The 22090-nt window shown below is 41.1% G+C and overlaps 1 protein-coding gene across 4 annotated transcripts in view; it reads right to left on the bottom strand.

The window, feature by feature from the left end:
• The window catches only part of si:zfos-2326c3.2 (mitogen-activated protein kinase kinase kinase kinase 4), a 63621-nt gene extending 41891 nt beyond the window's left edge, over positions 1-21730 (bottom strand). For all 4 annotated transcript variants that reach the window (XM_035912222.2, XM_035912230.2, XM_006781883.2 and 1 more), the window contains exons 1-7: positions 21548-21730; positions 20481-20546; positions 6990-7046; positions 2282-2407; positions 2037-2147; positions 832-922; positions 516-646 (exon numbers count right to left, since the gene is read on the bottom strand). In XM_035912222.2, the coding sequence (XP_035768115.1) occupies positions 516-646; positions 832-922; positions 2037-2147; positions 2282-2407; positions 6990-7046; positions 20481-20546; positions 21548-21604 (639 nt within the window). In that variant the 5' untranslated portion in view covers positions 21605-21730. The remainder of the gene's footprint in view (positions 1-515; positions 647-831; positions 923-2036; positions 2148-2281; positions 2408-6989; positions 7047-20480; positions 20547-21547) is intronic.
• Positions 21731-22090: the final 360 nt, after the last annotated feature.

Raw genomic sequence — 22090 nt, 5'->3', positions numbered from 1 at the left:
AAATGGATAAATCCAAAAACATTAAAGTAACTAAGACTGAAACTAATAAAAACTAGAGTGAAACACTGCAATGAGTTCTAGAAACCAAGTAAAACTAAACTGAGCTCAAAGCAAAAGCAATAATAAGAGCTGTTTGAATCTTGGTTGAGTGTCTCACATGCGTGTGGCACAACAGATATGACTTGTGGTTGGTGACCCACACTCAGCATAATGCCTCAGCAATACAGTACAAAACAACCACAGTTACACAAATGCTGCTTTCCCTGCATCTGGATTTCATGAGCTGTGAGATGACTGAAACTGTAAAAGTGTAAAGTAGTTCATCTTTATCGGTCATTTCCATGTATGTGTGGTTGAATAACTGCAACATTAAAATATAACCACTTCCACTTTGTCCACAGCATAGTCTGCACCATGTTAGATAACAAATAAACCACCTTAAGCAGCTGGGAACTGCCTTAATTCTCACTTAAAAAACAAAAATGAAACAAGGCTGTGTCTTTGAAATTAGGTACCCTGTAGTCATATGTAGCCTCAGGGTTCTCATCACAGGCAATGACCTCCGGGGCCATCCAATAAGGAGTACCGATGAAGGTGTTCCTCCGACCGATCGTCTTATCGAGCTGGGCTGACACGCCAAAGTCAACTGCAAAAAAAAAAAAAAAAAAAAGGTTTCATATGTGAAAAACAGCCACAACCTTTGCTACTTTCAGAAGCGTCTTTGTGGTTGTGTGATTTATGTGTTTGAATATGACTGTGTGATTGTTCTGTTGTTCTCCCAGGGGTTACGTCTGCTTGAGGAACCACAGCGCATGTGTCAGTGTGTCATACCCAGTTTGACTTCGGCGTTCTCTGTGAGCAAAACATTTTGTCCCTTAATGTCTCGGTGAATCACATGGTGGGAGTGAAGATGGGAAAGGCCCTGGAAGACAAATATGAATACATATAAACACTCCCGTGCACACACGGTCAGATGACCACCGCTGTAAATACGAAGGGGCAAGCGCTGCCCTCGGAGAGCATTTAGATCATGTGTCTGAAGGATTACTGAACGGACAGCAGGATTTAGCTTTTAGCTTCAAGTCCATCAGTAGACATCCTTACTTTAGGCAGTTACTGAGTGGCCGAGTAACTCAAGCACAGTTTTAGTGCGTGTGTGCGCATGTGTGTGTGTATTTGCATTCTCGCTTCTTCAAAATGGGTTAAATAAACAGAGGAAGTAAGTCTTATTTCAGACAATGACTTCATCATGGTGTCTGTGTGTATTTGTGCGTGCGTGTGTTGTGATGTTAAAACAATGGGGAGACAGCATGGCTGACAGCAGTGGAGAAAACTCTGGCGACAGTCCAGAGCCCTTTGTCTCTCAAGTTTTTTTTACAACTACAAAAACAAAAAAATAAAAAAAATGAGCTCAGTTCCATTTTTGTTGCAGATAACGGCAACATCAAGGACACCGGGGGCTGATATAAGCTGATATGTTACTGTGTATGTCTCTGAGCCACAAACACTAGCACAGAAAGCGAAGCAAACATCCCGGAGCCTTTCTCAGGACCTCGTGATCTCTCATAATGATAACCATAACATTTTACAGAGACGTGCTTTAAACTGGCCTTTTAAGTATATAACTAAAAGAAGAAATCCCCCCGAGTCACAGTGGGAAACATACGAGAGAATAAATCCCTGAACATGAGGAAGTATCACTGTCAGTTTGGCTGCTCTTTGATGTTTTGGCAAAGAATCACTAAAAGCAGCCATCGTGTTTCTTTACAACACCAGACACTGAACCACGCTTTACATCCACAAACAAGTTACTACCTGCGTTTTTTTAACCAACACTAAAACAGCACCGCAGGCAGAGAGAGGTCCCTGCTGAGTGTTTGTTTGTGTTATTAGATCACACAGAGTTAGCTGACGATGGACGGTTTGACACAAACAGCATCGTTGCATTACCCAGAAAGCTCACATCTTCTATACTTATTTAAAATGGTCACTTATAAAGGTAAAAAAAAACTTTTACGCTGTGTGCTTGATCTTACCCTGAGCACCTCCCGGCAGATGTAAGCAATCCAGTCTTCTTTCAAACAGTTTCCTTTGGTTTTCTTCACCAAGTCTGTCACAGAGCCAGCGCCACAGTACTCCATCACTAACTATATGGGAAATAAATAGTAGAAACATGTGGTGTTTGACACAGGTAACCCAAAAAAACAGCAGTTGTTTAATAAAAACTAAGATAATCCACAGTTTGTGCTGAAGAACAAACAAATGTGACGAGTTTACAAACCCAGAGTTGGTGGTCCTGTCCAGCAGGGCCTTTCTTAATGAAGGCACCGTAATAAGTAGCAATGTTTCTATGGTGGGAATAACTTTTTAACATGTTGATCTCCAGCTTTATCTCCTCTTCTTCCTCCTAAACACAAGAACAAAAACATAAGGAATCAAACAAGAGTTGGGTGTTCGTCTTGTAATTGGAAGGTTGCCGGTTCGAGCCCAAGCTTGGACAGTCTCGGTCGTTGTGTCCTTGGGCAAGACACTTCACCTACCGCCTACTGGTGATGGCCAGAGGGGCCGATGGCGTGATATGGCAGCCTCGCCTCTGTCAGTCTGCCCCAGGGCAGCTGTGGCTACAACTGTAGCTTGCCTTCACCAGTGTGTGAATGTGAGAGTGAATGAATAGTGGTATTGTAAAGCGCTTTGAGGGGTCCGAAAAGCGCTATATAAATGCAATCCATTATTATTATTATTATTATTATTATTATTATTATTATTATTATTAACTGGAATTTCATTATTAGTCATGGTCATGTGACCGTTCACAGGTGATTGAAAATGGTGCTGCCTGGTGTTTGTCTGAAGAGCAGGTGTTACGGCGCTGTGATGCTTCTGTGTTGGGTTCAAAAAGGTTTCAGGGCTTTTATAAAAGTGGCCCTTCTGCCTTGGACACGTGATCTGTTTTTTTAACCCTTAGATGCACACGTGGGGTCAAAAATGACCCCATCGGTTGTTTTTCTTCAAAATCTTTAAAATGAAAAGTTGTAATATATTCATATTCCAGGTATTCCTCATAAAATATGTTTGTAACACAATGCCATTTACATTTTTATTTATTTTTTCATTAATTTAAAGAAAATGCAGTTTTTGTATCACTACCCCACTCTTCCACAAGTGGGGTCAAAAATGACCCCAAGCAGTTCCTATGGAATCTTCTATGAAACTTTCATTCTTAGCAACTCTGACTTACCCACTTACACTTCTAAAGGATCAGGAATTAATTTTTACACAGTAACATATATAATTTATAGTCAGGGCTGCACATAAGTGGTCTGCAGGTGCGCATTCGCTGTCAAAATAAAAGTATTCCCAGAAATTCTGAGAATATGCGCTTCTTTTGCGGTGGAGGAACACCAAAGTAATTGCTTAAAGAAGCTTGCTTCTTCAACATCTTTAAGAGTTCTGAACAAATGTCTGTCCTCCTCCAGAACATCTTATGTACGCAAACGAGTGTTCCAATTTCTTATCTGGTGCGTATCTTTTATTTTGACAGCGAATGCGCACCTGCGGACCATTTATGTGCAGCCCTGTTTATAGTTTTCTGTGCATTTCAAACATTGTACTTTCTGATGTTTTTTTTTAAATATCTAAAGTAACATGGCTGCTATGAGGCCAGCTAAGATCCCTGTGGCCCTACAAATGATCCAGGGTGGATGGGATGAAGAGCCCATCGAAAGCATTGACTCGGACATCGGACATCTCAGATATAGAGGACCCAGACTATTGTCCCCCCCACTGAACAAGGCCAGTCAGATACAGAGGAGTCCTCTGATGAGACCTCTGAAGAGGAAATGGATATTGAGTCTAACAGAATGAGCCCCTCTTACTGCTCTAGCCACAATATTCTGAATTAGTCAGCCAGGGCTTGCACCTGGGTTTAGTACTGTCTCCCCAATAGATGTATGGAAGATGTTCATGTCTGATAATATAATAGAAGAGGTGCTGACATGCACAAACATGGAGGCACGAAGAGTAGCCACAGACAGGGGAAAAGAGCGGAAAATGTAATCAAACATAAGCTGGCCTTCATTTGATTGACCAATCTTGCAGGAAGTGAGAAGAACTGGGATGTACCAGTCGGTGTGCTTTTTGGGAGTCCTCTGCATAACCCATTGTACAAGGCCACTATGTCAATTCAAAGATTTGAAGATATTTGCACGTCTTGCACTTTGATGACAAGAGGACCAGAGCCTACCGACTGAAAACAAACCACGTGGCAGCTTTCCGCTACATATGGGGCCTGTTCCTGGTCAACTGCAGGCAGAAATTCATGCTCAGTGATTGTGTTACAATGGATGAACAACTTGTGCCTTTCAGAGGGAAGGCCCAGCTTTTGCAGTATATGCCGAGCAAGCTTACAAAAGTGATAGAAGTAATACAAAAACTCCAATTTCTTAAAATTAATGAAAAAATAAATAAAAATGCAAAGGGCCTCATGTCACAAACATGTTTTATGAGGAATACCTCAAATATGAAAATATTACAACTCTTCGTTTTAAAGATTTTGAAGAATAACAACCGAGTTTATAGCAAAATGCATTGATTTTATTTGGGGTCATTTTTGACCCCACTCGTGGAAGAGTGTAGGTATTGGTAGGTTGTGCATCCAAGGGTTAAAGTTTTAAAGTGTCGCTCCAAATGTAAAATCACAAACACATCTAGGTAAATAGCCTCTTGAATCTGTTTTATAACCCTTAGATGATCTCTCACCCAGCTACTGGACCTTAACTCAACTACTGCCATCTCACAACAAAACCACTGGGGTTGGTCGACTTTACGTGACAGAGGACAAAAAGAAAGCAGAGGAAACTGTGTGCGGCACTTTTTGTTTTCCTAGTATAAATCCTGGAAATGACTTGTGACTTCTCCAATTCACTGGACTCCTAAATCTACTCTGGATCTGGAAACGAGAGCAGAAGAAAAGAGGAGAGCTGGAGAAGCTGGCTGTGGTTGTTAATCAGGAAAGTGGAAACAACAGAGAGCTTCTCACAGTCGCTGCCCTCCCCTAAATCTTCACAGGAGGGGAGAAAAATGACAAGGCACAGTTTGAACTTTCACTTCCGTTTGAAACACACAGGCTTCTGCCTACGACGAGGTTGTTTGTGTGTGTGTGTGTGTGTGTGTGTGTGTGTGTGTGTGTGTGTGTGTGTGTGTGTGTGTGTGTGTGCGCGTGTGTGTCTGTCTGCGAGAAGGCAGATAATAGCCAAGCATTTCCTGCTGTCACATCCACACAAAGAAACTATGACGTTTAGATGTCAGAACAATCTGTAATATAATTTATTCAGGCACTCTGTAATTTGTATTTGACTTCTTTTTCTGGGGGATGCTCTAACGAGTTCTTAACACGTCATCTAGTTGTCTGATTATTCTCCCCATTAATCACGTAATTATCTGCTACATAAAATGTAAGAAACAGAGAAAAATGACAAAGTCTGTGCTAAACTCTCCAGTTTGGCTGCATTACTGAACAAGAAACCAAAACCCAAAGATATTCCCTCTCCTATCCCATAAAGCAAATCTTATCAAGACAGAAGACGGAGCGTGTTGGATTTAGTGATCTTTTAACATTTTATTTTACTTCACACCGATATAAATCCAAAGCCATGCAAGCCTGTCTGTGGAGCGGTACCTTGCTAAATGCTAACATAGGAACTCACTCATTCTAACAGCAAACATAAGCTGTTTACAAAAAAAGCTCTAGCTGCTCGCTAGGCTTCACCTCTTGACTGTATTTGTTATATTGGTGCCCTTTTGAAGCATTTTCACAGCTCTGGTTAGTGAAATTCTGATCATTAGTCTGGTACTTTGCCTCCCCAAGTAGGTAACTCTGTGTGTTAAACCCACACAGTTTAGAAATGCAGCTGGCTAACCTATACTCCTATTGTTACCTGACACCTTCAGATCAAGATGGCCACGAAGTTAAAGAGCAAACTCCAAAGCGAGGAATCTAGAAGCCAGTGGTTGACATCATAAACCACAAAAACAGTGTGTGGAGGTTATTACAGAGCCATACGTTCACACAACGCGCACTGCTATGGGGACTTAAGACTAGGATGTAGGCCGAGAGCAGGGTCTCTGGAGAGAAATACACCACCACAAACTGTCTCGTCTTTTCTTTCAATCCTGCATATTACATGTCTACCGGACATCATGCTATAATAGTACAAGGGATTGTTTTTCTTTAGAGGGTACAACCATAGCAGTTAAAGTAAATATCGAACACATGGATTGGATGGGTTGTTGCCAACATCTGGTGATAATCTGGAACTATATTGGTCACATGTTCAATGCTTATTTTATCAGCTGTATATTCAGCGATTCCTAGTACCGAGAAAACTCAACTGTATGTGTAATAAGTTGCAAGAAACTCTTGCACTACAGTATGTGTACATTTAATCCAGGAGCTGAAGAAAAACAGGTCATCTCGATGCAAAACCCTCAAACAGGAGTCATGTATTAAAGGCTGTCATGTATGATTTATGTTAACAGGATGATTATCACGGTGGTGTTGAATTTAATTACACTAACGTTCCACTTTGGTCGTTACACATCTTATGATGTTCTGTCAGTTCTATACTGTGTAACGCAGTCTGCCATCCATCTGCAGACTCCTGTAAGTATGTTTGTACAAGCTAACAGTCAGGCTTCAGCCTGCTCTCAATGGCTCATTAGCAGAGTTACCCTCATTTCTCCATCAAACTGACGTCAGGTAGTTCATGCGATGGCACAAATAGTGTTTGATGTTTATGGTGTTGCTCAGGCTGTTTGAACATGAAAGGATGCATTTGAGAAGTTGACATTCCAGGTAAAGAACAGGTGGAGCATAAAAAGGATGTCGAAATAAAATAGAGATAAATAAGGATTATTTTTGAGCAGAAGACAGCGTTGCCTCAAACACGACACAGGTACACTCTGAGAGTAGTGAGGTAATGAACCCTTACCTCTGTGACCTCCATGACTTTGATAGCTGCCAGCTGACCTGTCTTGACATGACGGCCCTGTTGGAAAACACACACAATGAGATACGATCACTGTAGAGATTCTGTTAAATATTCTGCACCAGTTCAAATTTCTTAAATCACAAGTGCAGCTGTGCATCTTGGAAAGACAGGCAGCAACTGGATCGTAATATAAAAGATTAGCCTCTAAATGTTTGACGATTTGTTCTCAGGACTACAACAACTGTCCCACGCTGGAGTCTGTAAACAGACGAACGCTCACAAAGTGTTCCCGCTCTCCCTGTAACTCTTCTGAGTGAATACTTGGACTGTGATATAATTCTCAATATTCATGGACTCGGGCAAGTCCACCTAATTTAATTTTTTTTTGAGAGACGCAGACAGAAAGAACAGGACATGACACGAGAGAGAGAGAGAGAGAGCGCGAGAGACCAAGTCAGGATGGAGGAGCAGAGCTGTAAAGTGCAGTCAGGTGAAAAAGGAAAAATTGAAAACCATGTCACGACTCAGAAAGCTGACAAGATACTAGAGTAGCTACTCTATAAGCCTTTAAGCTGTGATGTATGACAGTTCTGTGGGAGTGTATAGTGTATGTGTCTGAAACAGACCACCAGACATGACAAACTCGCCATTATTCAATCAGTCAGCAGTCAGGATTCATATAGAGAGACAAAGTCAGACAAACACAGACACTGAAATGAGGGGCGAGTTTAAAAGTAACAAATATCTGCCTATTCATCTTTTTCCCCCTCAGCAGCCAATTCTTAGAAACGCTCGCGGCCATTTCCAAAGAAATATTGCTGATATGAACAATTGGTCCCGTAGCTATACAGCTTGGACTTGGAGGACAGCAGGGTGTCAAAACATGTGTGTCTAAATCGACCATTTCCACATCTGAGGAGTTTTCAGGAGTTTGCAACAAGCTTGATGGCATAAACACGTCTGTCATAATCCAGCTGAATGGTGGGTGGCATATTTTGTAGCTCCGTGTCCTGTTATAGTTAACCTGTTCCTCTTTATGAATAGAAGACAAGTCATTCAACTGCAGTGGCATGAATGGAAAGTCACCAAGTTAAACTGAACTAAAGATTATTTACAAATGTGCAGTTTTGATGTGAAAGAGTGGGGTTTTTTTTTTACAACGAGCACCAAGTTTACTTTTACTGGCTAACAAAACCAGCATCCATCCTTTTGCGTCAACATGTTTTTTGATTATGTCTCAAGAAAACAGAATTCAATCATGGGAAGAGGCGGGAGTTCTTGGCTGATCGTGGAAAATAACAAATGGGAAGTTTGGAGAATATTTATTATCACAGCAAATAGACTGTACTGTTCAAGAACAGAAAGATGGTGAGAAACAACTAACAATGTGCTGGCAAAACCTGCTGTAGGCTTCAGGGATACTCAGCACAGACAATTTATTTTAGAAATAGATCCATGAAGATGTGACATCTTTAAAGAAAGTGTTGTCAAGAGAAAGAAGAGGAGTTGCCTGGTTAGTTAGAAATATACTGCAGTAGAATATTATCCAATGAGCTCAAGTTATTCATGTAAACATTATTCAGCAAGTAAACATCTGTCATGTAGCTCTGGTCTGATATTGATGGCACTTCAAACTCTTAAAAAGAAGAAACAAATCAAAAGATATTAAAAATAAAATAATCTTCCCTCAAAAGTGAACAGTGCCCAGAGAGTGAGCTGCAGCTGGAGCCTGAATCCTTGAAAAGTTTTATTTATCACGCCATGTGTTCTTTGATATAAAGCATGTCAGTGTTTTGGTCACTACAGTGAAACTAAACATCTTGACCAGTGGCATGCAGACTTGGTTCACAGTCGGTTGAAGTGTTCCTCAGCCAGTCCAAACCCTTTTCAGCTGGCATTCTTCACACACATTTCACTGAGTATGAGCTGTGATGTGAAGCTGTCTCTTCATCCTGGCCTTGATTGTGTCCTGAAGTAGAGGACAGCGTCTCCATAACGGCAAAGAATTGTGGCATTGAGTCATCCACTAGCCTGGCTATAATAAATAAGGAAATGGCCTTCCTGTCCCATCAGACTTGATGGTGTCTGCTTGCTGCCACCACAGCAAACCAGTGTGAAATGTTCTCCACTCAGCTGATCTAGTTACTCATTAAAAATACGCCGCACTGACGCGCATGCACACACTAACAAGGGTCTGGTCTCTCCATCAGAACTAATTGGAGAAAAATGTTGCTCTTATTTTGCATCCTGAAGTCCATGAATCACACACATAAACTTGTGCGCACACACACACACAATAAGGGAACACTACAAATATCATTTCAGTGAAAAGGTTACTATAATATATTCATGCATATGCTAATCAGATACAAGCGAGACATTTATAACACAGACAGCACGGAGACAAACGAGAGAAACACTCTTACTGCATCTCTCTGCTAGTCTTTCTTTCTGTCCTGCTCTTGTTTCAGTGTCAGTCTCGCCACCCGCTGTATCTGTCCCCTTCAAGATCAATATGTTGGTTACATATGTGGATATGTGAAAGATTAATTCTCCTGAAGAAACTGAGTGTAGAAACTGTGCCACTTAAAGCCTATACGGTTGTAACCTTAGTCAGTATAAAAGATGGATGTAGCTTCCAGTTCACATAAAAGTGAAGCTGTTGCAGAAGTGCCTTTAACCTGCATTCTTTCACATGGCCAGCAGGGGGCGACTCCCGTGGTTAGCTTCAGGTGTCTCAGCTTCCTTGCTCTGAAACTTCAGCAGCTACTTTTCTAATTGTTATATCGGCTGAGCGGCTGAGCCATGAAAGGAGGTGTGACGAGGCAATCGTGGAAAAAATGCTCAAGGCTCCATGACAGGACTTCACTAACCAAGGGGTGACATCATGGTGGTTACGTCTATCTGCTATACGGTCTGGGGCAGTAACTGCATGTGTTTGTGTTCATATAGCTTTGTGAGAATAGAATGGGGACTGTGCGATATGACCAAAATCTCATATCCATATAAGACATTTCTCATCCCGATAACAATATATATCACAAAATTTTACATTTTCTGTAAATTCTGTGACTTTCGGGCAACTTGACTTGTGTGGAGTGTTTTCAGCTGGGCGTCGTGCACCTGGAGTCGAGTGTTTTGATGGATGCATGAAACTATGTACTTTTAGACAGGAGGTGTAACCCCGCCATTTTCTTTGTGAGTATTTATTACACGGCGTGCTGTGGGGGAGAGCCTGTTCTAACGTTTGAGTCTACGGTTTATTTTGAGCACTTGACGGCTGTTTTTGCTTCTCATCTGTAAACTCTCTCCACACTCTTTCAGGTGCTTCTTGCGTCGGTGGTAGAGGTTTGTCAGGTTTGAGTCTGTGGTGGAGACCTGTTTCCTGCATAATTTGCATAGTACAGTTTTCTGGCCAGTGTCAGACTTTTGAGAACCAAACCATGTCCATGCTGGTCCTCGATTTGTTTGGACTGGTCCTTCTGTTTGGAGCTACCTGGTTCTGCCTCATCTTCACTGGCCATGCTGGGACTCTCTGTGCCTGCATCCATGTGCTGACCATCCAAACGATGAAAAAAAAAAATTGCTGCAAACTGTTTATTTTGCGACACCACAAAACAAACAACAGTGTATAATATGAAACGACAGATGTTTTAATTTCATCATCCGATACATGTCCTCATATCGCACAGCCCTAATGAGGACATTTTTCACTTCACCTTCAGTTTTGAAGACTTTGGGTCACGGTTGAAGTTAGGATGGGAGTAATATCTATTGACAGATATCTCCACATGAATATGCAAAATAGATTTTCGATACTGGCTCTTTGGGTTTTTTTGTTTGGAGTCTTTTGTGACGACACTGCAGTGCAGACCAGTCGTGTTTGAGGCAACTTTGGCTTTTAGCAGTTGAAAACTCTGGGCGGAGAGAATAAGAACAAACTTGCTGAAAAGGTTTCTAGAAACCATCAGTTATCATTTGAAGTTCATTTAGCTTTTTGTTTGCTTGTTAACATGTCTCAGCGTTAATAGTTAGTCTGTAATCAGTAACCACCGCTCAGAACCACAAGGAACCAGAACACTTGGCCTGCGATTTCCACTTGTCTGGAGCACTGCTGGCACACACTGATCATTTTCCACACCGACAGTCAAAGTCCTTTTTCCCCTCATACGAGTCAATTTTAAGTTGCCGCAGTTAAGTAACATTATCATTAACATGAACCTCCAGTGATAATGTTACATGAATGGTTATTTCTTATTCAGTGATGTTGATAAGGTGCATGATAAAAAGTGTACACCCAAACAAAAGATTCATTTTATTTCAACATAAATAGCAGCTTAGCTGTGCTTGCACATGTGGAGGCTGCATTACTAAAGTTCACCACATGAAATTCAGAGAGGCAGTTTCAATCCCAGGACACTAGTGATGGGATTTCCGGCTCTTTTTAGAGATCCGGCTCTTTCGGTTCGGCTCACTAAAAAGATCCGGCTCTTTCAGCTCCGAACCGGCTCTTCAGGTTGTTTTGTTGCTTTAATTAATTTATTATTAACAATAATATAAAATTATGCACAAAAGGAATTACTGACGTAAAAAAAAGTGGTTTTATTTATATATGTTTATATATAAATATTAGGGGTGCAACGATACTCGTATCGATATTGAACCGTTCGATACAGTGCTTTCGGTTCGGTACGCATATGTATCGAACAATACAACATTTTTAATTTATTTTATCAACTTTCCTTCTGACGGTGCTGTCTGTGTTGAGCGCTCAGTGGATCTGCGCTCGACAGTGCAGCCTAGGCGGAGTAGTCGAACACAGATTCACTGAGCGCAGGGCAAGCTAGCTAGACAGAAGTTAAGCTCGTTGCAACATGGCAAATTGAACCTCCCCCACCCTCATTCAGATCTGGCCTCTGGAACTATTTTGGTCTTCATGTGACGTATGACCCTGAAGGTAAGCGAGTCATGGACTAAAGTAAAACAGTATGTCAGATGTGCCAAGCAATGCTTAATTACATGAGTGGGAACTAGTGTGTTAGCGCAGTTAGCTCGTTAATGTGTTGACGCTGTCCAGCCCCACACACGGGGCAATCCGCGGTAGCTCGTTAACGGAGATTTGCCGTGTTGTGGCGTTAACCTCATTTCAGATTAAGGCTGACAGCACTAGTGGGAACACAACGAATATGACTGCACATTTACCCGATAGCATCCTAGTGCAAAGACAAGTGGAAGCAGACAAAAACAACAAGCACGCATACAAACTTTACCGAGTCATTTAGACAGCCGTTAGCACATGATTCTCCTTATGGGGACCTGATATGTTTAATATGCTGCTGAGAATATAGCCCAGAAGAAGCATATAGTATAGCTTTTATTTTGGAAAGAGACATTTCTCTGTAATAAACTCTCTTTTCCAAAGATGAGTGATTCCTCAATCAGATACAGGGCTCGCAAAATCGCTAGCGATTTTTCCAGTCGGGCTGCCCTGCTCTGCTCGTCGGCCTATCGTAGGAAGGAAAAATATATGTCAATGCTTTTGCATTCTTTCGGAAATGTAGCTGGGTAATTATGTCATTGGCATCGGTGAGCCACTGTCAATATGTGACATATTGAAATCGCGTTTGAATTTGCGCTTGTTTTTTGCTTTCACTTTGCAATCGCGCGAACTGTGTATAGAGAGCGACAGCACTGATTGGTGAGTGATGATAATTTGGGCACCAATTCCTCTGACATCGTCTTATCAATCGTTAGCTTACTATGCAAACATGACAAGTGAAATCTCCCGCAGCAAGCTTAAACATGTGAGAGGTTGATCGCACAGAGAATCGCTGAGCATTATGTGAGTGCGTGTGTAAAAGCAGCAGGATATATATTTTAGTTCTGCTGAGCCAAATAAGACAGGTCAGGGTGAAGAAGTGACAGCCAAAGAAAAGCTTACCACAAAACGGAAAAGTTATGACAAATAAGACTATAAGGCAAAAAGAAAGTGCAGCTTTATGGTTTCATGGACAAAAGAATTTCTGTGGCTGCAATATGACGAGCTAAATAACCAGGTCTACACATAAGTGGTCCGCAGGTGCGCATTCGCTGTCAAAATAAAAAACGCGCACAAGATAAGAAGTTGCAACGCGTGTTTGCATACATAAGATTTTCAGGAGGAGGACAGACATTTGTTTAGAACTCATAAAGATGTCGAAGAAGCTCCTTTAAGCAATTACTTTGGTGTTCCTCCACCTCCAAAGAAATGTCAGGAGTCCGAACCACAAAAGAAGCGCGTATTCTCGGAAAAGTGGTTGCAGGATGTGAGCTGGCTTCAAACAAATGATGAACGCACAGAGAGGTGGTGCAGAATGTGCCGTGAAAATTTAATAAATGACAAATTAATAAAAAGGCATGAACATTTTTTTTGTATCGAAAAAATATCGAACCGTGACACCAAAGTATCGAACCGAACCGAACCGTGAATTTTGTGTATCGTTGCACCCCTAATAAATATATGCCGTGGCCCCTAGAGACAAAGCACGTACAAACTCCAAAACACATTTCTAGCATGAACTGAACTTCCAAAGCAGAGCTACTAGATCACTTAAATTACACAATTGAAAGCATGTGTGTATTGTTTGTGTATTTATATATAATATATAATATATAATATATATATATTCAAATAATTTTTAAAAAAGTTCATTTACCTGTTACTACCACACACCAAATCGGGTCGTTGGTACTTGCTGGCTTGTGTAGCCACTAGGTAATAAAAGCTCAACACTGCGCCCTAGCATCCTGGAGCACTTCTGTTGTCTTTTGTACGTGTTTTGAGTTTTTACGTGCTTCGGAGTTTTTACGTTTTTACGTGCTTCGCAGTTTGTACGTGCTTCGAAGTTTGTATGTGTTTTTACGTGTTTTGGAGTTTGTATGTGATTTGTCTCTAGGGGCTGTAAATATACTTTTATTTATTCACTCCACATAAAATGTAATAAATAAATCATATAATACAAAAATCAACTATTCACATTTCAAATTTTAACTATTTAAATTTTCAGCTTTTTCCTTTTACAAATTTAAAGTGAAACAACACAAAACACTGCAAACCACAACACAATTAAATATAAATTAAAATATGAAAACAAAAAAAAGATGCATATTCTCTGTCATATGGGCCTGCATGAATAAACTTTCTGAATCCTTTATCATCTGCAACCGAAAATAGTTGTGGATGATTACTATACCTTTCTAATGTGACCTTGTTGTCCCTCGCTCTCTTTCTCTCTCTCTGTTCCTGTGCTACTGAGTGTAACTAACGCCCCTCCCCCCTCTGCCCAGCGTAAAGCACAAGGCTCGCGTGCGGAGTGAAGGAAAAAAAAGTGCGAGAGAGAGAAAGAAAAAAAAAAAAAAAAAAAACACGTGACGGCTCGCGATAAGGAGCCGGCTCGCGATAAGGAGCCGGCTCGCGTCGTTCACGTCAAAGAGCCGGCTCTAAGAGCCATTTCGTTCGCGAACGACCCATCACTACAGGACACGTGAGCGTTCACTGAGAAATGAGAAACAGCAGCAGCAGAGAACAATTACTAAAACTATTAAATATGACAGCTCAGATATGAAGGCTTTGCTTGGCCTACGAGTGAAAATGGTTTTGGTATCTCATACGAGGAAATCAGTCCCACATCCACTGGGCTTTAGCTGGGGTGGGACCTTCAGATGCATTTCACATGTTTGATCACAATGGGATGTGGGGAGTTTTTGACCAAAGTCAAAAAGTCAATCAAATGTCACAGTTTCAACGATGAGCTATGTTGGTGGGAATGTTTGTGGTAGGAGCTGGGCTATGTCTATTACCAGGCCAGGTAATATCCTGTGACGTGATGAGGGCTGAACTAGCATAATTATCTTTATTTTGCTATCACATTAAAGCTTTTTTTCTACCTTTCCATTCACATGTAACCTTCATTAGCTGGAACTACAGTTTCAAAGCTGCAGTGTTTTCATTATATGGGTGTAAACTCCACAAAGGTAAACTCACCACACCGTCATCAGAGGAGAACTGGAAAAAAATCAAGCAGCTCCTTTTTTGCTTTCTATGCATGTTACATGTACAGCCAGTCAGATGAATAGCAGCTTGGCCAATCTGTGGGCTCCCACCACATACTCTCTTATTTTATTACCACAAAAGAAATAAAAGGAATGCACAATAAAAACAAAGAGCTAATGAAAAAGAATCCTAATAATTTTTTATAGTCTGGGAAAAAAGCCCTAACTGACAGCAATAGTCATTACATACTCAGAGCCTGCATCACAAACTTAGGAGGTGGGTGAAAGGTAATGACCAGGCAAGCCAAATGCATTATGGGAATTCTAAGATTGAGAAACTGTGAGGTTGGCTTCATACTGTCTGACTCTATCAGAGTGTCAAATACTGATTTCTCTGGTTTTTAAACAAGTTCTACTATTGTACGGAGTTCAGCGCTGAATCACTCGAGTACTTTTAATTATAGTTTTGGCATTCAGAAAGTAAAGTTAGGAGGCCAGATACTTTTATGAATGTTCTAACAATTGGACTCACAGCTCTGGGACACATGGGTAATCAGCACAAACTGCAGCTCTAACCCTCATGGGGGGCCGCTTTCCTCTTCTCTCTCTCTCTCTTTAATAGGTCTCTCTCCCTCTTCCTTCCTCCCCTCCGCTCTGTCTCTCTGGCTTTCACCTCTGCCTTCCTTCCGTTGCCCTCACTCACTTTCCTCTCCATTTTTACCCTTTGTCTCGCTCTCTCTCTCTGCTCTCTCCGTTTCACTGTTAGCAAACACAGTATTTCTAATACTACCCATCTCTGCTCCAGCTCACACCTTCCCCCACAAACACTTACCTAAGAAACTAAAACTTTAACTTTGAAAGCTATTACTCATTTCAGTTACATCTAATAAAGAAGCATTAGGTGACTACATTTTTAATGTAAGGAAGCTCTTAGTTGTGTGGCAGCAGAAAGTGTTGAGCTAGGGGAAGGAGTCAGTCTGTGCTGTCAACACAGACTGACAGTTGATCAGTCTGTGAATGTCCACGTCCACATTTGGACATCATTTTGGTCAGCAGATCTCCTCATGAGCAACACAGGAATGATGATATGTGAATAACAGAAAGGGAAGCAATGCAACTGAAACTTGAAAGATTTGAGGAAGTGCAAATGATTCAGTCAGAGTGGTACTACAGCCAGCTGTTGTATGGTTTCAACACCGAGTCAAAGTTTGCACAGATGCTCGAGTGAAACTTTCTTTGACCCATCACAAATGTAATTCACATTCATTTACGGATCATTTTACATTGATATTCTCGATTTTTGTTATTCATGTGATTACCGCGACTCAGCCACGCAGGTCAGTGACACACAAATAGTTTAAAAAAAAAAAAAATATTCCAGCTCCTGTAAGTTAGTCACACTAATTATCATAGTGGCATCATTGTAAATTATAAAGCTACAATATTATGCTTAAGATACTGCAGTCACTTTAGTCAGTGTTACTAAGGAAAATTGTGTTGCGTCAGCAGTGCTCAGAGGTCTGTGCTTTAGTAGAGCTTGGCTTTTTCACAGTGTGACACACACACCCACACACACACACCCACACACACAAACCCACACACACAAACCCACACACACAAACCCACACACACACACCCACACACACACACCCACACACACACACCCACACACACCCACCCACACACACACACACACACACACACACAGAGATGACTCTATAGCAGTGGCTCGCAGAAGGGAAGTTCCTTTTGCAAACAGGGAAACGCCCTGTGCGTGTGCGTGTGTGTGTATGATGTGTATATGGTGAATAAGACAAGCACACACCATGCACTACGAATGTCCAACACAGCATTTTAATATATTTATGTGCATGACACATATGCATGTGTCACCCATTTCTCCTGTCGAGCACCTCCTTGCTTTTAAGCACTAAATAAACTTCTGCTGTCTCTTTATATTTTCTTTTGCTTTTTTATACTTTAAGACAGGGCAAATTATCAAAGATGTACAGTAAAATGTTTAAATCTGTATCTGCATTTATACTGTGGGAACTTGGGTCGCTGCAAGGTATTGTTCTTTGATGTGCCAAAAACTGTCGGGGTGCACTGTGCAGCACGGTGTTAGATTTAATTATATGGAATAACCACTCTTACTATTATTTGTATCGTGCAAATGGGTTCATCTTTTAATTTTCAAACATCTCGAAATCTACACTTATGAGTGAACACACTGGACTTTTTATATTGGTGTACTGGTTTATTGAATCTGTTATCACCAAGTTCTCTAATTGTCACATGTGCTTAGATGAGGTTGAACACAAAAGCACTAAAGCTTCTTTGAGTCCCTGAGTAGTTCCTGGCCTCTGTTTCTGGAGTAATTTGGAAGAAAAGGCCTGATTGTCTCCAGGCCTCTCTGCTCTCTATGCCGTCTAATTGTGTCTGTCTTTGCATGTCAGAAAATCCCATCTGCTGACCAGGAGGCTCTTCCACTCAATTAAGATGAAAATGAGGATAATTTGGGCACACTTTTCTCCGGTGTCTGTTCCAGTGGACACTGGGGTTTGATTGACACGGGATCAGATGTCTAACTGACAATTGCTGGATCAAAAATCAAATGTGTACATGAGTCATGGGAAAATTTAGTAATCACTACAATCAATTCCTGATGCACATCAACTCTGAGGCCTCAATTTAGAGCAGAACTGATTGGGAACATAACCTAAGTTGGAATACAAACATTTTCATCAAGCAGAGGATCACTGTGACTGACAGCAACAGCAACCTGCACATAAGGAGGTATATTCACACTGGGTGAGGTGATGCAATATGCCTCCTGCATGCTCAGGTAGCACCTCGAATGGGGAATCTGCAGTTGCAAGCAGGCACCATCTCCTGCTGTGTGCTACGTGTAACAAAGGGCAACTTCAGGCAATGCTTGCACCAGATTCTCCTGCCACTGCTCAGTGTTCATGTGTAAAATTAGTAATGCACGACATTTGTCTTTGGCAATACAGCCATTCTTTTTGTCTTGTAAGAATGGCTGTATTGCAATAGCAGTTTCACTGTGAGTAACAGGAATTGCTGCATGATTATTGTACTCACAGATTTTCTTCCTATTAAATAGAAGAGACCTTCAGCACAACCATGTGCAGCTCATACAGCATTGTTTGATTGTTAGTTTTATACCTCTAATACTACCTTAAATGATCTGAATTAAAATTATAATGGTGGCATTTTAATCCGTGGTGCTCACCTTTAGGTAATCAAAGAGCTCAAAAGCAGCCTGTTGCTTGGTTTCTTATTCATCCAACAATACTACACACCTGTCATTCAATGCAGAGGCATGAAGAAATAAACAAAGGAAGAGCCCAGATGCAATGTCAGCACTCACATCAATCCACAAGTGTTTTTGTACAGGGTGAGGAGAGCGTGTGTGCAGTGCCAGTTATTGTTCTCCAGGCCATGCTGCATTCATGGTTTCCCAGGTTGAGGCGCACTCTCATTATAAGACCGTGTACATGGTAAACCAGATTTGCTCAGCCTCATTAAGGTCTGATTGATTGCCTGTTAGAGCTACACACCATCATTATTACTTTACCCATAGCGAGGCTTTTAAACCACAGCAGAGTGCTGGCAGACTGCGGCTCCATTATTTGTACTGATGCAGGCAGGAAAATGCCCCAAATAACTTTTTTTTAAGAAAGTTAAAAACACATAGAGGGCCAGCCAATTAACTTTTTAAACTATTCTACACAAGTAATTTTTCAAGTAGGGTCAAGCATCATTAGAGAATACAGTACACAGGAAGAAAAAGGTATCAGACATTGTACCGCCTTCAGTCATTAGAATCACTGCTGTGATTCAGCTCACAGTTAATCAGTTTTTGGTTTTCTTCCCTTGTTAATGCTCTACTAAATGTTACTCACATTTGTTATTGCTTTAGCCCTGAAAAAAAAAATCTTTACCAAGCATGCAATTTGTGATTTTCCTCCCCTGTTTGAAAGAACCCTGTAAGGCCTGACTGTCCTGCGCATCGCTTGCAACATATCCTCTTTCAGGAAATCAAATGGCACACACACCCTACTTTCTGTGTCACCTAATCCCACACAGACATGGACAACTCTGAGAACGCATCATTGGCTACGTGCATCCTTCAGCCCTTAACTTTTAACCTCTTCCTTAAATAAACCTCTTACTTTAAAACTTTTGGGAGAACCTAAAGCCTGCTTCTTCCAAAACAGTTACACCTGTTGTACATGTATCCTGCCCTTCATGTACAACATTGTTCCTTTTCCATAATTCACAGTGGAATAAAAAAAAAAAAAAGTTGTTTCAAACATCTGTCCACACAGTCTCTCGTCCCATATCCACACACCAACCCAGTGGTTCTGGATCACACCTGCTAGTTCCTTGGTGAGTTCTGTGTAGTCTCCGCCTGCTACAGGTTTTCTAGCTCACGGTGGATCTTTAAAACTGGCAACTGTAGTTATTATTCTAGAGCAAGTAAGTGGAGCTGGAGTTCATCTTACCACTCTGGAGAAGCATCAGAATGATGCTGAGAACAGCCTCCACAATAATCTGTCAGCTAAGCTCACGGGTGAGGAAACAAGACATAGGACTGAAGTTGGAGTGAGCCAACTGGTGTTATTCTCCTAGATTGATAACAACAAAACAATAAAAATCTACCCAGCTCCTACCACACAAGGTCCAAGTAGTGGAAACACTGCTTATGTCTAATCTGAAATCATGCAAACATTTCTGTTTGTTATAGGGCAGGTAGATAGGCATTCATGACTTGACCCCTCCTAAACGGCCTCAACCACAATAATTTTTCACCCAGGAAGCTCTCAGTTGCTCAAAGATGAAACTAACCCACAAAGGTGTAGCAAACAGTGCAGCTGGTAAAGCATCAGCTTTAGTGGTTTAGCAAACTCGTGTGAAAATAGGGCACAACCAGCTGCAGAAGCCTAAATAAAACTAAACACCTTCTATAACCACAAACCACTCCCTCACATATAAACAGATACTGTGATAAGGAAGTGAGCCCCACCCAGGGCCTTTAAAAGATGCTCTAGTTGCACGGGTGTGTGTGTGTGTGTGTGTGTGTGTGTGTGTGTGTGTGTGTGTGTGTGTGTGTGTGTGTGTGTGTGTGTGTGCGTGTGTGCGCACGCTAAAGGATATTTCAGTAAACAAAAGTATCTTTTTTTTCCTCCTAATTAACTGGAAGTAGCTGTTGCAACTTTTACCAGAAATGACGTTTTACAACCGTAACACCATGAGTCTGCATATGCCAACAGCTGCTACATGTTTAGCTTCGCATTAGCTTGTAAGGTAAAGACGACGACAGGAAGCTACTATTGCTGCCATTTAAACAATGTTTAGATTTAAAGTACTACATATGACACTTTCATGTGCCTGTTAATGTTACAATGTGCAGCAAGGCATCATGGCAGTACTCACCTTGTACACCTGACCGTAGGTCCCATTGCCAACTACTTCAACTAGCTCAAAGATCCCAGCTGGATCCTAAAAAAATACAAATAAATAAATTGTTATTAAAAATAACAGCAACATGCTGAGAAATCCAAGCATGTTTGTTCTCGAGTGAAGCAACATAGTGTATAGGAAATGCGACATTACAGCAAAGTCAAAATGCAACAGGCTAGTGCCAAGCAAAACTATAACAAACAGTTTCATTGCTCAGAGCTGAGGGTACAACTCAAAGTTATGCTTGGATGGGGACTGAAGAAGTGGGACTCCAAATGTAGATGAGAGTTTGAGCTGAAGATGAGACTGCACCAATTTGTATCAGAACAAAATCAGTTTGGCTGTTAGTGGAGGATGGTGCGTTAATTTTACAGTTTGATGAAGGCTGTAAAACACTTAAGTTACATTTCTTTGTTTCGCTACGCAAAAATGAGGAATAAATACAGAACAAAAACAGAACAGTGACACTGTCTAAATACGGCTTATGTTTAGGTCACGGCCTGAGTGGCTACAGAAACATCATCACACCTAATGTCATATCAAATGTTTGTAGTCACACAGGCAAACGACTAAGCAGCATGAGGCCACGATAAAGCAGCAACCAAACATTACAGTTGGGAAAAAACACGCCGTGCGCTACTTGGACTGCATCTTAAACATTAAACAAACTCTGTTTATTTCAGTTGTCACTTGTTGCACACTAACTTTTCGGCAAGTCTACACCGGGAGAAACCTTGTGTAAACAGTGCAGCTTGTAAAGTTAACACCAAACAGGACACAGAGCAGACAGGAGGCACCGTGGCACACGACACGCTATATTTACACGCCAAGTTAAAGCACACTGAGTTTGTGTAACAGTGAAGAATAGTAGCGAGTAGCGACCGTTAGACGAGGCACAAAAAACCAATCACTGTTTGATTACTCAGCTGCAGCTTGAAAGTACCGTTAAGTTTTCAAGCAACACCCACCACATCCCGCACTGTTTAACATTACCTTTTATATGTATATACAGAAAAAAGAAGCGAGGTTTCTTTACTTACTCTCAAAGCAGCGAGGTCTATGCTGTCCAAACTTCGGGTGGTGTTTTCTCTCGACATTGCTGTCAGAAACTTTGTCAGTGTGCTGATATGTGTAAACAAGACATGGACGGTCAGAGTTTGTCTCCCAACGTTACGCACTAACGGGCTTTTCTCTAGTCGGGTCCATTCTGAAGTTTAGCTTCACCAAGCTAGTCTCCGAAAACACGCAACATCCGGGTGCACCTTTCAGAATAAGTGTCTTTTGTATTCTGTCTTTCAAGACTGCGATTTTTCTTTGTGTAAAGTTTTTATTGTTACTTTTTGAGACAGATAAAACATATCATAGACATATTATGAATATATCTTATTTACAGTATGCTAAATTGATAGCAATTTATATTTCAATATCTGGCATAAATCTTACTCTGACAACCATTACGTTTTTGTGGTTATACACTGTCGCAATCTTGCTAGCACCATTTAGTTTTTCTACCGAGGAGGGTTTTTGTTTTTTTTTGTTTTTTGTTTTTTAATCTAAAGAAGTCACTCAACAAGACCTTGTCT

The sequence above is a fragment of the Neolamprologus brichardi genome, chromosome 2 (genome assembly GCF_056152115.1).
Source record: "Neolamprologus brichardi isolate AB-2024 chromosome 2, ASM5615211v1, whole genome shotgun sequence".
Taxonomy (NCBI): domain Eukaryota; kingdom Metazoa; phylum Chordata; class Actinopteri; order Cichliformes; family Cichlidae; genus Neolamprologus; species Neolamprologus brichardi.
The sequence above is the reverse complement of the archived record's forward strand: the minus strand, read 5'-3'. Positions and strand labels throughout refer to the sequence as shown.